This window comes from Hyla sarda, chromosome 9 (genome assembly GCF_029499605.1).
Source record: "Hyla sarda isolate aHylSar1 chromosome 9, aHylSar1.hap1, whole genome shotgun sequence".
Classification (NCBI taxonomy): Eukaryota; Metazoa; Chordata; class Amphibia; order Anura; family Hylidae; genus Hyla; species Hyla sarda.
The window spans coordinates 166,811,464-166,828,848 of NC_079197.1; the positions used below are offsets into that span (position 1 = coordinate 166,811,464).

General features: G+C 47.5%; 1 protein-coding gene across 1 annotated transcript in view; it reads left to right on the forward strand.

The window, feature by feature from the left end:
* LOC130292014 (uncharacterized) overlaps positions 1-17,385 on the forward strand; it is an 82,971-nt gene that overhangs the window by 39,912 nt on the left and 25,674 nt on the right. The window contains exons 11-14 of the mRNA XM_056541445.1: positions 6,854-6,943; positions 9,821-9,931; positions 11,985-12,040; positions 12,975-13,108. Of these exons, the coding sequence (XP_056397420.1) occupies positions 6,854-6,943; positions 9,821-9,931; positions 11,985-12,040; positions 12,975-13,108 (391 nt within the window). The remainder of the gene's footprint in view (positions 1-6,853; positions 6,944-9,820; positions 9,932-11,984; positions 12,041-12,974; positions 13,109-17,385) is intronic.

Consider the following 17,385-nt stretch of genomic DNA (forward strand, 5'->3'; position numbering starts at 1 on the left):
TGATCATGGTGGGGGCAGCATCATGTCTGGAGGAAACCAGGCACTGCCCATCACCTGCCCAATACCATCCCTATAGTGATCATGGTGGGCAGCATCATGTCTGGAGGAAACCAGGCACTTCCCATCACCTGCCCAATACCATCCCTACAGTGATCATGGTGGGGGCAGCATCATGTCTGGAGGAAACCAGGCCCTGCCCATCACCTGCCCAATATCATTCCTATAGTGATCATGGTGGTGGAAGCATCATGTCTGGGGGAAACCAGGCACTGCCCATCACCTGTCCAATACCATCCCTACAGTGACCATGGTGGGGGCAGCATCATGTCTGGAGGAAACCAGACACTGCCCTTCACCTGCCCAATACCATCCCTACAGTGATCATGGAGGGGGCAGCATCATATCTGGAGGAAACAAGGCACTGCTCATCACCTGCCCAATACCATCCCTACAGTGATCATGGTGGGGGCAGCATAATCTTCCAACAAAACAATGACCCAAAGCACACAGCCAAGACAACACAAGAGTGGCTTAGGGACAACTCTGTGAATGTCCTTTAGTGGCCAGGCCAGAGTCAACTAAGTCCCGAGTAAAGGGTCTGAATACTTACATCAAAGCAATTGTCACGATTCGGCTGGCTGGAGGTGGATCCTCTGTGCCAGAGAGGGATTGGCGTGGACCGTGCTGGTGGACCGGTTCTAAGTTGCTACTGGTATTCACCAGAGCCCGCCGCAAAGCGGGATGGTCTTGCAGCGGCGCTAGCAACCAGGTCGTATCCACCAGCAACGGCTCAACCTCTCTGACTGCTGAAGATAGGCGCGGTACAAGGGAGTAGACAAGAGCAAGGTCGGACGTAGCAGAAGGTCAGGGCAGGCAGCAAGGATCGTAGTCAGGGGCAATGGCAGGAGGTCTGGAACACAGGCTAGGAACACACAAGGGAACGCTTTCACTGGCACAATGGCAACAAGATCCGGCGAGGGAGTGCAGGGGAAGTGAGGTATAAGTAGGGAGTGCACAGGTGAGAATACTGATTAGGCCTGCTGCGCCAATCAGTGGCGCAGCGGCCCTTTAAATGGCAGAGACCCGGCGCGCGCGCGCCCTAAGGAGCGGGGCCGCGCGCGCCGGGACAACACAGACGGGGAACGGGTCAGGTACAGGAGCCGAGATGCGCATCGCGAGCGGGCGCGTCCCGCATCGCGAATCGCATCCCGGCTGGAAGTAATATCGCAGCGCACCCGGTCAGCAGGTCTGACCGGGGCGCTGCGAATGAGAGAACGCTGCGAGCGCTCCGGGGAGGAGCGGGGACCCGGAGCGCTCGGCGTAACAGCAATATTTAGTTTTCTCCTTTTTAATAAATTAGCAAATATTTCTATCAATATGTTTTCACTTTGTCATTATGGGGAAAATGTTAATTTTATTTTTTTTTTAACCTTAGTACAAGGCCATAACATATCAAAATGCCAACAACAAAAAAAGAAACATGAAGGACAGGCAAAGAAAACGGTTCCCCTGGATGAAGGCATTAGTCCCAGTAGGTTAGATACATAAACTTTATTGCCGCGAGTTTCAATCTCAAACTGGGATGTCAGGATATTTATTCTTCACCACTTGGATTTTGGATAGAAAAAAGAGGATGTCATTTATCTGATCTACAGAATCACTTCAGAAAGTTAATTCAAACCTTCTGGGGACAATGTTCCCAGGTGGTAAATCCAATATACACTGTTCAAAAAAGTAGAGGGAACACAAAGATAACACATCCTAGATCTGAACAAATGAACTAATTGTATGAAATACTTTTGTCTTTACATAGTTGAATGTGCTGACAACAAAATCACACAAAAATTATCAATGGAAATCGAATTTATCAACACATGGATGTCTGGATATGGAGTCAAAGTCCCAAGAAGGTCGGCACAGCAATAGGTAGTTGGTGCCCGAGGACAAAATATAACGATAATCCAAATGAAGAAAGGGTCCCGGCACTCAGATGCTTGTGAAATCTCAAAGATTTATTTATGCGACATGCATAGCATACAGGGTATGCTATGCATGTCGCATAAATAAATCTTTGAGATTTCACAAGCATCTGAGTGCCGGGACCCTTTCTTCATTTGGATATGGAGTCACACTCAAAATCACAGTGAAAAACCACACTACAGGCTGATCCAACTTTATGTAATGTCCTTAAAACAAGTCACAATGAGGCTCAGTAGTGTGTGTGGCCTCCACGTGCCCGTATGACCTCCCTACAACATCTGGGCATGCTCCTGATGAGGTGGCGGATGGTCTCCTGAGGGATGTCCTCCCAGACCTGGACTAAAGCATCCGCCAACTCCTGGACAGTCTGTGGTGGATGGAGCGAGACTTGATGTCCCAGATGTGCTCAATCGGATTCAGGTCTGAGGAACAGGCGGGCCAGTCCATAAAATCAATGCCTTCCTCTTGCAGGAACTGCTGACACACTCCAGCCACATGAGGTCTAGCATTGTCTTGTATTAGGAGGAACCCGGGGCCAACCGCACCAGCATATGGTCTCATCTCCGTACCTAGTGACAGCCAGGCTACCTCTGGCAAGCACATGGAGGGCTGTGCGGCCCCCCAAAGAAATGCCATCCCACACCAATTCTGACCCACCGCCAAATCGGTCATGTTGGAGCATGTTGCCGGCAGCAGAATGTTCTCCACAGCGTCTCCAGACTCTGTCACGTCTGTTACATGTGCTCAGTGTGAACCTGCTTTCATCTGTGAAGAGCACAGAGTGCCAGTGGCGAATTTGCCAATCTTTGTGTTCTCTGGCAAATGCCAAACGTCCTACACGGTGTTGGACTGTAAGCACAACCGCCACCTGTGGACGTCTGGCCCTCATAACACCCTCATGGAGTCTGTTTCTGACAGTTTGAGTGGACACATGCACATTTGTGGCCTTTTGGAGGTCATTTTGCAGGGCTCTGGCAGTGCTTCTCCTGCTCCTCCTTGCACAAAGGCGGAGGTAGCGGTCCTGCTGCTGGGTTGTTGCCCTCCTACTGCCTCTTCCACGTCTCCTGATGTACTGGCCTGTCTCCTGGTAGCGGCTCCATGCTCTGGACACTACGCTGACAGACACAACAAACCTTCTTTCCACAGCTTGCATTGATGTGCCATCCTGGATGAGCTGCACTACCTGAGCCACTTGTGTGGGTTGTAGACTCCGTCTCATGCTACCACTAGAGTGAAAGCACCGCCAGCATTCAAAAGTGACCAAAACAACAGCCAGGAAGCATAGGAACTGAGAAGTGGTCTGTGGTCCCCACTTGCAGAACCACTCCTTTATTGGGGGTGTCTTGCTAATTTCCACTTGTTGTCTGTTCCATTTGCACAACAGTTTGTGAAATTGATTGTCAATCAGTGTTCTCCCTGAGTGGACAGTGGGATTTCACAGAAGTGTCATTGACTTGGAGTTGTTTAAGTGTTCCCTTTATTTTTTTGGAGCAGAGTATTTCTTTGCGCTTCAGTTGTTCAAATCTATTTGATGCTCCGCAGAGGCCGAATAATAAAGGACAAATGGATGCTCCAAATAAACCAGGGAGCTATAAATGCAATAAAAGGAATTGTCTATGCTGTAATGAAATGACATATCTACAGTTACATCTAAAAGAACAGGCCAAATCTTTGGAATAAAAACCCATCTCACCAGTCTGATTATGTGGTGTATGTATGTCCTTCAGTGTATATGCATTAGGAACAAGTTCCAACTACATGGAGTCTCCCTGCATTGTGTCAATTGCCATCCTGAAGTTGAACACCCTATCTAAATCCCCCCCCCCCGGAGAGAATTCCAAAAGGAGCATCAAATTGATTTGAACAGCTGAAGCGCAAATCAATATATTGGATTTACCATCTGGGAACATTGGGGGAGATTTATCAGAACCTGTCCAGAGGAAAAGTTGCCCAGTTGCCCATAGCAACCAATCAGATCGCTTCTTTCAGTTTACAGCGGCCCTGTTAAAAATGAAAGAAGCCATCTGATTGGTTGCTATGGGCAACTGGACAACTTTTCCTCTGGACGGGTTTTGATAAATCTCCCCCAATGTTCCCAGAAGGTTTGAATGACCTTTCTGAAGTGATTCTGTAGGTCAGATAAATGACATCCTCTTTTCTCTATCCAAAATCCGAGTGGTAAAGAATAAATATCCTGTCATCCCATCATTTATATTTTCCCTTCAGTTTCTTCTAATAAATGATACTTTTCCCCTTGCGCAGAACACATTGGGGGAGATTTATCAAAACCTGTGCAGAGGAAAACTTGCCCAGTTGCCCATAGCAACCAATCAGATCGCTACTTTCATTTTTCCCAGGCCTTCACAAAAATGAAAGCAGCAAGCTGATTGGTTGCTATGGGCAACTGGGCAAGTTTTCCTCTGCACAGGTTTTGATAAATCTCCCCCATTGTACCTTATACTAATACTATCAATTTAGTATATACATTGCAATACAGTTTAATTTATAGCAAGTGCAGTACATTACCTTACTGTCAGACTGTTACCTTCGTTCCTCCTTGGTACTTTTATGTCCTCATTGGTACCTTGGAGCGTACATAGCTTGTTACACAGTCCGGGAGCGTGCCTTTCCTTTATGGCACCTCGGAGCGTGCATAGGTCGGGAGCGTGCCCTTGTACCCAACAGTATTAATACTTTACATTGTTTTTACGAGCGTCCCATTCTAACTACGACCACAGCCACCTAGCTCTTCATGGATAGATTGTTCTCTTACCTGTAATACCGTATTTTTCGCCGTATAAGACGCACTTTTTCTTCCCCAAAACTGGGGGGAAAAAGTCGGTGCGTCTTATACGGCGAATACACCCCTATCGCGGCAGTCCCTGCGGCCATCAACGGCGGGGACCCGCGGCTAATACAGGACATCACCGATCGCGGTGATGTCCTGTATTAACCCTTCAGACGCGGCGATCAAAGCTGACCACCGCGTCTGAAGGGAAAGTGACACTAACCCGGCTGTTCAGTCGGGCTGTTCGGGACTGCCGCGATTTCACCGCGGCGGTCCCGAACAGCCCGACTGAATAGCCGGGTTAGTGCTTACAGGACACCGGGAGGGACCTTACCTGCCTCCTCAGTGTCTTCTCCTTTCAGGGATCCCCTGTATGGCCGGCGCTCTCCTTCCTCGTCATCACGTCGTCGCGTACGTGCGTCGGCGTGCGTAACAACGTGATGGCGGCGACGGAGAGCGAGGATACCCGGCCGGCAGCAGAGACGTCCCGGAGCGACGGGGACACGGCGACAGCGATGGAGCGACATCCAGGGCAGCGGTGACGGGTCCGGAGCGGCGGGGAAACGTGAGTATTACCTGCTATGCAGTGGTCTTCAATCTGCGGACCTCCAGATGTTGCAAAACTACAACTCCCAGCATGCCCGGACAGCCAACGGCTGTCCGGGCATGCTGGTAGTTGTAGTTTTGCAACATCTGGAGGTCTGCAGGTTGAAGACCATTATTGGGTTCAAAATCGTAAATTTTTTAGATTTTGCACCTAAAAATAGGGTGCGTCTTATACGCCGATGCGTCCTATAGGGCGAAAAATACGGTACTTGTATCTTGCTGCCATCTACTGGAGATTACTTGAATTGCACACTGATTTTATTATACACTGACCCCCCCGACCTACGATGGCCCCGACATACGATCATTTCAGCATACGATCACTCTCAGAGGCCATCGCATGTTGAAGGCAGCATCAACATATGATGCTTTTGTATGTCGTTGGCCATCGCATAAACGGCTATCCGGCAGCGCAGACTGCTTCAGCTGCCACCGGATAGCCGTTTACGGTGCCCCGTGTGCTCCGCTGACGATCACTTACCTGTCCTCGGGGCTCCGGCGCGTCCTCTTTGGGATCCCTGCATCGTCAGCGCTCTTCATCGTCATCATCACGTCGCCGCGCACGCCGTCCCGTCATCCAATAGGAGCGGCGTGTGTAGTGACGTGATGGCGGCGACGGAGAACGAGGATGCCGGGGAAGCAGAGGCCTTGCCGGAGTGTCGGTGAAACCCCGGGGACGCGGCGACCACAATGGAAAGCGACATCCAGGGCAGCGGTGACGAGCGTTGACGTCCAGAGCGGCAGGGACACGTGAGTATAACCTCCAATACCAGTGGTTTTCAACCTTTGAACCTCCAGATGTTTCAAAACTACAACTTCCAGCATGCCCGGACAGCCTTTGGCTGTCCAGGCATGCTGGGTGTTGTAGTTTTGCAACATCTGGAGGTCCGCAGGTTGTAGACCACTTTCCTATACTTTACATTGCACGGATCCCTCAACATACGATGGTTTCAACAAACGATGGTCCATTTGGAACGGATTACCATCGTATGTTGAGGGACCACTGTAGAGAGTATGCACTTTCTTTCTGTGGTTTATATTTTAGTTTTCCAGTGCACTAGACATTTGTATTTTTACTGTTTGCCTCCTATGAATGTTTTTTGTGAATATTTATTTTGTACAAGATATATATATATATCTGTTTGCAGGTGGCACTTTTTTCCTATTTGTTTACCTGCCATTTTGCACATGGCGTTACACCTTTCACCCGGAAGTAATCATTACGATATGTATATAACCTTTTGTTGTTTGTAGTAATGTATGCCTGATGAAGATACCAGTTTGGGATCGAAACGCGTTGCAATAAAGTTTATGTATTTTACCTACTGGGAGTAGCTCCTTCATCCAGGGGAACCGTTTTCTTTGCCTGTCCTTCGTGTATCCAGACCAGACTTACTGACATCATTCCCGGTAGTCTAGCTTTTGGCGGCTGCCCTGCAAGTTTCCAATTATTAAAATTATTCTTAAATTTCTTGCTAGATGGCAATGCAGCTTTGCTCTTCAAGACTGAGGACGGTTTTCTGCTGTTGGGGGTACAAACAAAAACAAGAAGAACCTTATATCTTGCATGTGAGTATATATGATGATAATTTGCCGGTCATACTTCGACTACTGTATTTCCTATCACACCATACCCGATATGATCTGGATACAATACATTATAGGCCTTCTGACCTGTTCTAAAATAGGAGAGACCTGCTGAGCAAATCTCCTGTAAATGAGGATTAAGGATTTTTTTGACACATATATCAGAAAAAAAAGTGATCAAAAAGACCTATCTACACAACAATGGTCCCGATAGAAACTACAGATCACACAGCAAAAAATAAGCCCTCATTTGGCTGACCAAAGAATCTTGTTTTTCACAGTCTGAGAGTACTTTTGGTGCCTGTTTGGAAACTCCCGGTGGCATCCATGTGTCTTTAAAGGGGTTATCCAGGAAAAAACTTTATATATGTATATCAACTGGCTCCAGAAAGTTAAACAGATTTGTAAATTACTTCTATTAAAAAATCTTAATCCTTCCAATACTTATGAGCTTCTGAAGTTAAGGTTGTTCTTTTCTGTCTAAGCGCTCTCTGATGACACGTGTCTCGGGAACCGCCCAGTTTAGAAGCAAATCCCCACAGCAAACCTCTTCTAAACTGGGCGGTTCCCGAGACACGTGTCATCAGAGAGCACTTAGACAGAAAAGAACAACCTTAACTTCAGAAGGTCATAAGTACTGAAAGGATTAAGATTTTTTAATAGAAGTAATTTACAAATCTGTTTAACTTTCTGGAGCCAGTTTATATGTAAAAAAAAAAAAAAGTTTTTTCCTGGATAACCCCTTTAACCCCTTAAGGACTCAGCACATTTTGGCCTTAAGGACTCAGACAATTTAATTTTTACGTTTTCATTTTTTCCTCCTCGCCTTCTAAAAATCATAACTCTTTTATATTTTCATCCACAGACTAGTATGAGGGCTTGTTTTTTGCGCGACCAGTTGTCCTTTGTAATGACATAACTCATTATATCATAAAATGTATGGCGCAACCAAAAAACACTATTTTTGTGGGGAAATTAAAACGAAAAACGCCATTTTGCTAATTTTGGAAGGTTTCGTTTTCACGCCGTACAATTTATGGTAAAAATGCCGTGTGTTCTTTATTCTGAGGGTCAATACGATTAAAATGATACCCATTATTACATACTTTTATATTATTGTTGCGCTTAAAAAAAATCACAAACTTTTTAACCAAATTAGTACGTTTATAATCCCTTTATTTTGATGACCTATAACTTTTTTATTTTTCCGTATAAGCGGTGGTATGGGGGCTCATTTTTTGCGCCATGATCTGTAATTTTTTTTGATACCACATTTGCATATAAAAAACTTTTAATACATTTTTTATAATTTTTTTTTAATAAAATGTATTAAAAAAGTAGGAATTTTGGACTTTTTTTTTTTTTTCGTTCACGCCGTTAACCGTACGGATCATTAACATTTTATTTTAATAGTTCGGACATTTACGCACGCGGCGATACCAAATATGTGTATAAAAAATTTTTTTTGCGCTTTTTGGGGGTAAAATAGGAAAAAACGGACGTTTTACTTTTTTATTGGGGGAGGGGATTTTTCACTTTTTTTTTACTTTTACTTTTACATTTTTTTACTTTTTTTTTACACTTGAATAGTCCCCATAGGGGACTATTCATAGCAATACCATGATTGCTAATACTGATCTGTTCTATGTATAGGACATAGAACAGATCAGTGTTATCGGTTATCTTCTGCTCTGGTCTGCTCGATCACAGACCAGAGCAGGAGACGCCGGGAGCCGCACGGAGGAAGGAGAGGGGACCTCCGTGCGGCGTTATGAATGATCGGATCCCCGCAGCAGCGCTGCGGGCGATCCGATCATTCATTCAAATCGCGCACTGCCACAGATGCCGGGATCTGTATTGATCCCGGCACCTGAGGGGTTAATGGCGGACGCCCGCGAGATCGCGGGCGTTGGCCATTGCCGGCAGGTCCCTGGCTGCGATCAGCAGCCGGGATCAGCCGCGCATGACACGGGCATCGCTCCGATGCCAGCGGTTATGCTTAGGACGTAAATGTACGTCCTGGTGCATTAAGTACCACCGCACCAGGACGTACATTTACGTCCTGCGTCCTTAAGGGGTTAAAGAAACATGAATGCCACAGGGAGTTTTCAAAAAGTTGATATATTGATATAAAAGTTGATATATATATATATATAAAAAAAAAAGTTTTTTCCTTGATAACCCCTTTAACTGAAGAGAGGCTTCTTTCTGCCCAGTCTGCCATGATACCCAGATTGGTGAAAGCTGCGGTGATGGTTGACCTTCTGGAAGTTTTTTCCATCTGCATACTGGTTCTTTGGAGCTCAGCCAGAGTGATCAATGGGTTTTTAGTCACCTCTCTTACAAAGGCCCTTCTCACCTGATTACTTAGTTTAGTGTGGCATTCAGGTCTAGGAAGAGTCTTGGATAAAACTTCTTCCATATAAGAATTATGGAGGCCGCTATGCTCTTGGGAACTTTCAGGGTGGCAGAAATGTTGCTGCCCCCTTCTCCAGATCTGTGTGTCTACATAATCCTGTCTCTGAGCTCTGGAGGCAGTTCTTTCCCACTCATTGCTTGCTTTTTGCTCTCATATGCATCGTCGTCTATTAATTAATTATGTCCAGTCATCTGAATTTACTATAGGTGAAGCAAATCCAGCTGTAGAAACAGAATCCCAATACACAACTGGCCTCTAACTCACTTAAAAATACCAGATTTTTATTTTATTTTTACTTTAATTCCACATTATCTCATATTTCCAAAAGGAAAGATACCTCGCTAGACTTCTGCACAGGTCGCTCATCTTTTATGTAATACCAAATAGAATGAGATTTAGAATAGCTACAATAGCTGATATTTCTACTCTATGTCTTGCAGCCAAAACACCAACCATAAAACAATCCATCATCGACAAATTCCAGGCCCAGGCTATGTGCTTTGAGACCGAGTATAATTACATTATACCAGGGAGCATCAAGGAAAATGATGGTAAGAATCTACAGAGAACAGATATGTGGCGGTACAATTGCTCTTATTTATTATTGAATCCACTTACTTTCTTATGGCTAATCATACAGGGAGAGAGATGGAAATTATCATTGCTATCTCCATGAAATACAGAAAAAGCATATACTTACATTATTTACAGGAAGAGACAGGCAGGCAGTACTATCTGTATCAACATCATTTACAGGAAGATGTGGTGTCCATGAGGTGTAAGCATAGGCGTCCACCCTAAAGCACAAACTCACGCTGCACGCGTGTATATATATATATATATATATATATATATATACACACACACACACATAGTTAGTATAGTTCCCCCACATTAGATTGGCAGTACAGTTCCCCCACATTAGGTGCAGTATAGTCCCCCCCACATTAGGTGCAGTATAGTTCCCCACATTAGGTGCAGTATAGTTCCCACACATTAGGTGCAGTATAGATCCCCCACATTAGGTGCAGTATAGTCCCCCCCACATTAGGTGCAGTATAGTCACCCCCCACATTAGGTGCAGTACAGTTCCCCCACATTAGGTGCAGTACAGTTTCTCCACATTAGGTGCAGTATAGTTCCCACACATTAGGTGCAGTATAGATCCCCCCACATTAGGTGCAGTATAGTTCCCCCCACATTAGGTGCAGTATAGTCCCCCCCCCACATTAGGTGCAGTACAGTTCCTCCACATTAGGTGCAGTATAGTACCCCATATTAGGTGCAGTATAGTTCCCCCACATTAGGTGCAGTATAGATCCCCCCCCACATTAGGTGCAGTATAGTCCCCCCCACATTAGGTGCAGTATAGTTCCCCACATATTAGGTGCATTATAGATCCCCCCCACATTAGGTGAAGTATAGTCCCCCCCCCCCCCCCCCCACATTAGGTGCAGTATAGATCCCCCACATTAGGTGCAGAATAGTTCCTCCACATTAGGTGCAGTATAGATCCCCCCCACATTAGGTGCAGTATAGATCCCCCCCACATTAGGTGCTGTATAGTCCCCCCCCCCACATTAGGTGCAGTATAGTCCCCCCCCCCCCCCCACATTAGGTGCAGTATAGTTCCTCCACATTAGGTGCAGTATAGTTCCCCACATTAGGTGCAGTATAGTTCCAACACATTAGGTGCAGTATAGTCCCCCCCACATTAGGTGCAGTATAGTTCCCCCCACATTAGGTGCCATATAGTTCCCCCCACATTAGGTGCAGTATAGTTCCCCCCACATTTGGTGCAGTATAGTTCCCCCCCCCCCCCCACATTAGGTGCAGTACAGTTCCCCCACATTAGGTTGGCAGTATAGTTCCCCACATTAGGTGCAGTATAATTTATCGGCGTATAACACGCATTTTTTAGGCTAAAATTTTTAGCCTAAAGTCTATCTGCGTGTTATACGCCGATAAGCCGCTGCAGTTCAATGATTTAAAGCGGGCGCTTTAAATCAATGAACTGCAGCGGCTTTTGCAGATGCAGAGACCTGCCATCGCTGCCGGTTTCTCTGCCCCTGCCTGTCCTGGGGTCTAAAGCCCTGCTGCCGCCGCTTCTCTCCCCCTGGCTATCGGCGCCACAGCCCTTTCTCTCCCCCTGGCTATCGGTAGCAGCAATGGGGAAGCGGTGCCGATAGCCAAGGGGAGAGAAGGGGCAGCGGCACCCATTGCCGGCGCCGCTGCCCCGTTGCCTCCCCCATCCCCGGCTGTATAATTACCTGTTGCCGGGGTCGGGTTCGCGCTCTTTCTGGACTCCGGTGTTGCGTCCCCTGCGTCGTTGCTATGCGCTGCGAGACGCAATGACGAATGACGTCACTCGCCATTGCGCCGCGCCGTGCAGCGCATAGCAACGACGCAGGGGACGCCACACCGGGCAGAAATTTTCTTCCCAGGGATTCCGTAGTCTGAACCTAGCCTATGGGTCCAAAAGCAGCCACGTGTTCTACCACTATGACACTGTATGTACCACGTTAATGCTATGTGTGTAGGAATAACCTGGCTAAGGGAAGTGTGTCCCCCTACTTCTTAATACCCTAATTTTCTGTATTTTAGGAGAAGAAGTTTGTGCTCGTCATCTGAAGGACAGGGTGCCCACTACTTTACCAGAAGTAAGTCAGTAACTTTTTTATTATCTGCACAATAAACTGAACATTCACCCCCTTTGTCTTACTTGTTTTTATCCTCAATCGGGAGGAACCTTTGAACTGTTATTCTGGGAAAACCTAAATGAAGAGGGTATCACCTTTATTGCAGATCAAATTTTATAAGTTTATTTAGGTGTAAGGGAAGTTGGGTTGAAAAATGTAACTTAAAGGGGTACTCCTGCGCTAAGACATCTTATCCCCTATCCAAAGGATAGGGGATAAGATGCCTGACTGCGGAGGTCCCGCCGCTGGGGACCCCAGTGATCTTCCACGCCGCACCCGGGTCTGATTACTAGAGATCACAGGGACGGAGCATAGTGACGTCACGTCTCCGCCCCGTGTGACGTCATGCTCCGCCCCCTCAATGCAAGCCTACGGAGGGGGCTGCCATGCCCCCTCCATAGGCTTGCATTGAGGGGCGGAGCCGTGATGTCACAAGGGGCAGAGCCGTGATGTCACTATGCTCCGTCCCTGTGATCGCTAGTAATCAGACCTGGAGCAAGCACGCTCCTGGGGCTGATGCTAACGAGGTGCGATGTGGAAGATCACGGGGGTCCCCAGTGGCGGGACCCCCGCTGTCAGGCATCTTAATCCCTTATCCTTTGGATAGGGGATAAGATGTCTTAGCGCCGGAGTACCCCTTTAAAAGAATGTTAGAAATGTTAGGTCACCATACCAGGGTCTCCTTTTGGTCAGGCAAGAAGTAGTGGGCAACAGAAGCCTGGGTTATATTACCACTAATATCTACTACTGTATGAATCTTCAGCCTGGCATAGAAGACCCCCCTTACCATATGAGGTGACTCCTATAGATGCAGGAGATTTACTTCACATCATATTTGGAGAAATTGAGTATTTTAATATAACTTTTTTTTGTACATTTTTTATCATTATTTTAGTCTTTAGATAAATGGATCCTGATGGCCTCAGCCTTTAAAAACTTGGGAACGTTTCTTATTGAACAACCATTATATAAGGAAACAGAATATACTCTTGTAAATGGCACAGTGCACCAGGCCATCACTTTAAAAATGTGAGTATGACCTGCTGGGTGTAGTAGTATCTGAGGAGTTAAGTTAGGTCCACACTGAGAATCTCCACCCGGAAAATGTCTGAATGCAGCCAGTGCCGGACTGGGGACATAAAATAGCACTGGAAATATTTGCATAACAGCCCCACGGGCTATGTTGTGGCTGAGCCCTAAAGTCAAAGGAGGAGATTCATCAAAACCTGTGCGGTGGAAAAGTTACTGAGTTGTCCATAACAACCAATCAGATCGCTTCTTTCATTTTGCAGAGGCCTTGTGAAACATGAAAGAAGCGATCTGATTGGGTGCTATGGGCAACTGAGCAACTTTTCCTCTGGACAGGTTTTGACAAATCCCCAAAAGTGCTCAGCCACAACACATAAGACATTACTAGGCTTCCACTACACAGACTGTGTTCAATAACCAACTTCCTCTACCTCTTAAAATTCCCCCCCCCCCCCCCCCCCTGCCATGTAAACCTTATAAATATAAAAACACTCCGACAACTTATAACTTTGGTGGACGTGGGGGTCGGTCACAGCTTTTATTTAGTCATAACACTGTTAACATGGTAACCAAACCATCCAACCTCTGTGAGGTCGCCAAACCAGGGGGAGCCCCACAGCCAGCCGCCGGCCTCAGCCGCCGGGCCTAAGAGCCTTCCCCCTCCGCTTCTCCATGTGTTTCTCTCCTTTACCGCCAGCTGTGACTTAACTAAGTCAAAAGACAAACATTCCATCCAGATGAAACCAACATAAGGTAAGACTTTTCCACCAATGTAATTATATACTGAATTTTTTTTAAACATTTGTGTATATATATATATATATATATATATATATATATATATACATTTTTTTTTATAATTTTTTTTTATTATTATTATTTTTTTATAAAAGGGGAAATACAAAAATCAAAAGTGGAAAAAACCCTGCACAACAATAAAATAGGGAGGGAGGGTGGGAACCTTTCTCTGCTGGACACAGGTGCCAAAAGGGGGCCTGAGGGGAGGAAGGACGTTCCTTATGCCTTGCTGATAATGCCCAGCCCCTTTTATCCCATGTGACCCTACTCCCCACTCTAACTGGCTAACCAGCCCTGGGAGCAACCAAATAGGGAGGTGGGGGACCTGTCTTACCCTATCCTGCCTGAACTTCTGCCCACAGTCAATGTCCCCTAGCCCTAGTCGGCCCGGCGCCACCCAGACTGTGTTCAATAACCAACTTCCTCTACCTCTTAAAACTCCCCCCCCCCCCCCTGCCATGTAAACCTTATAAATATAAAAAAACACTCCGACAACTTACAACTTTGGTGGACTTGGGGGTCGGCCACAGCTTTTATTTAGTCATAACACTGTTAACATGGTAACCAAACCATCCAACCTCCGTGAGATTGCCAAACCAGGGGGAGCCCCACAGCCAGCCGCCCGCCTCAGCTGCCGGGCCTAAGAGCCTTCCCCCTCCGCTTCTCCATGTATTTCTCTCCTTTACCGCCACAGGAGGAGCTCAGCCTCCTTAAACTGAGCTCCGACCCCCACCAAGAACGTAAAGGGCCTGCTCTATGCCGTCCTGCAAACCCGACAGGAATATATCCAAGCCTATATCATTAAGGTGCACTCCATCCTGGCCCATAAGCCTACGATTATCACCTTCCAGCTGCCTATGTCTTACCACTACACCAGAACGGGCCCGCACAAAGCGAGCCATACGGGAGTTAATAGTTCTACGCGCTCTCTCCACCACTCTCTAGAACCCTGTCACGTAACCCGGGGAACAATTTCAGACCACACAATGAGAACCTCAGAAAACAGGGATACTATCCTCTCCAGATCCACTCTCATAAGGACAATTAACTCGGGAACCTGCAGGGACAGGATGTCATTACCCCCAGCATGAATAACCAAAATGACAGGTGACCTTGACATACCAGCTATCTGAATAGATTCCATAAGAATCCGAGACCGGGGGAGCCCCCCGATCCCACGCCAATGAACCTCGACCTGGAATCCCAAAGACCTACCACCCGGTCGGCAGACAGCCCGTTGAGCAGCCCGGTGAATATACGAATGCCCCACAATGTGAATCACGGGAGAACGAGAACCTGGAAAAGAAAAACGTTTTAGAGGAGCAATTCGGGACGAACATATCCCGCATAACATCCCGACTTCCACCTACCAATCCGTTGAATCTCACTGGCAGGTAGGCCTGCCCTGGCCGCTTCCGTGGCCGCACCTATGTGGAAGGAATGCGTCCCAAACTCAGCCGGGGGAACCCCCGCCAACATCAAACATTTCTTAAAAATAGAACTAAACTGATACCGCGTGAGAGGTGCCCCTGACTGATGAACTAAAAACCCATTCCCAGGAGGCCGGACCTTCAAAAACTCGGAAACCGCTAGAACAGGACACACTGCCCCCCCCCCCCCCACCGAACCCAAACTCAACCAACACCCCACCCCGACCTGATCCGTCTTGGACCTCCTAATCCGTAACTGCACTATTCCATTAGACAAGAGCACATCATCACACAAAAGACCCCCATTGGCACGCGCCGAAGAGGGGACCAGCTCGCCTAACCGCAATGCTCCGAAAAAAGCCAAACAAAAAGCCGTGGAAAACAAAAGCCCCTCATAGGGAGAGGAACAAACCTCACCAGTCACCCGCACTAACATCTCCAGCAACTGGAAGGACACCGGGCGGCTGGTATCTTTTCGAACCTGCTTCCTTTCCCACCCTTTCAATGCCTGCTGAAGACCAAAATGCCTAGTGCAATCTAACCAGCCCCGCAGCTTCAAATGAAAACCCACCCCCCTTAAACGGCGCCTGGCAACAGCCGCCGAACAACCTGCACTCTGCAAACCCAGCAGGTAATCCACCGTGATGGAAAAACGCATATTGTCGCTACCAGCAAAATCCCTGTCTCCCGCCACCAACAACCAACCTTCCCAAGCCTTACCGTGACCAAACCATGTAGACGGAGCCACGGAGGAGGCAATCAAGGGCAACAAACTCAGGATACTAGGGTCCACAGGAGCGGCGGGCAGGGCAGGCCCTCCTGGGCCGCCCCCGGAAACAGATTGCGAAATTCCTGGAAACGGGATAACAGATCAGCATGCACATTGTCAATTCCAGGAACATGTCGAGACCTAAACCAAATGTTGTACTCTAAACAACGTAAAACTAAATGCCGCAACAGGGACAACACAGGGAGGGAGGGTGAAGAAAGACCGTTAATACAGTGAACCACACTAATGTTATCTGTCCAGAAACACACTTTGCTGTCTCTGAGCCTAGGACCCCAAAGCTCCACGGCAACCACAATAGGGAAGAGCTCTAAGAGGGTGAGATTCCGACATAAACCCTCCTCCACCCAGTGTTGGGGTCAGGACTCCGCACTCCATTCCGTACCAAGGATGGCCCCGTATCCAACAGAACCAGCAGCATCAGTAAACAGGGACAGCTCCATATTGCTAACTTCGGGGGACTGAAAACAGGTCCGACCGTTGTAGCGGCGCAAAAACTCGCGCCACACCAACAAATCAGCCTTAATGGAAAACGTTAATCGGATGTGGTGATCGGGTCTCCTGGCCCCTCGTGTGGCCAGAGAGAGCCGACGAGAAAAAACTCTCCCCATGGGCATGATCCTACATGCAAAAACTAACAAACCCAAGAGAGATTGGAGCTGCCGAAGGGTAACCTTAGAAACCGAACAGAAACCTTCCAACAACTCCAATAACTTACTCAATTTATCAGCGGGCAAACGAAAAACCATCCTCATCGAATCGATTTCAATTCCCAGAAAAGAAAGCGTGGTGACCGGACCCTCCAAGTGTCATAATAGTACCAACCGTCCACACAGCAACCCAGAAGGTGATAACAATCCGGATGTACTGGCAACAGCCGGAAAGCAGATTGAATGTCCGACTTAGCCATAAGGGCTCCCCGACCTGCATTTCTTACCAAGAACACCGCCCTATCAAAAGACACATAGGAAACAGACGCCTCTCGTCGTTAACCGATGAGCCCTTAGGATAAGACAAATGGTGAATCAAGGTCTGACTAACAGGTGGAACCCCTTCCAGTGGAGAGAGGGCAGCAGCAGCAGCAGGCTCCGAATCCCCTGCAGCAGAGGAACCAGAGGCACCCACGTTATTCCCCATGACAGACGGAGCAGCCGTGGATGGGGGGAGAGCCTGACTAGCAGAGGGCAACAAGGGAGCAAGAGGTCCCCGTCCACGAGGAGGGCAGGAAGAAGGGGGCGGAGCCACACCGCTCCCGCGCGCGC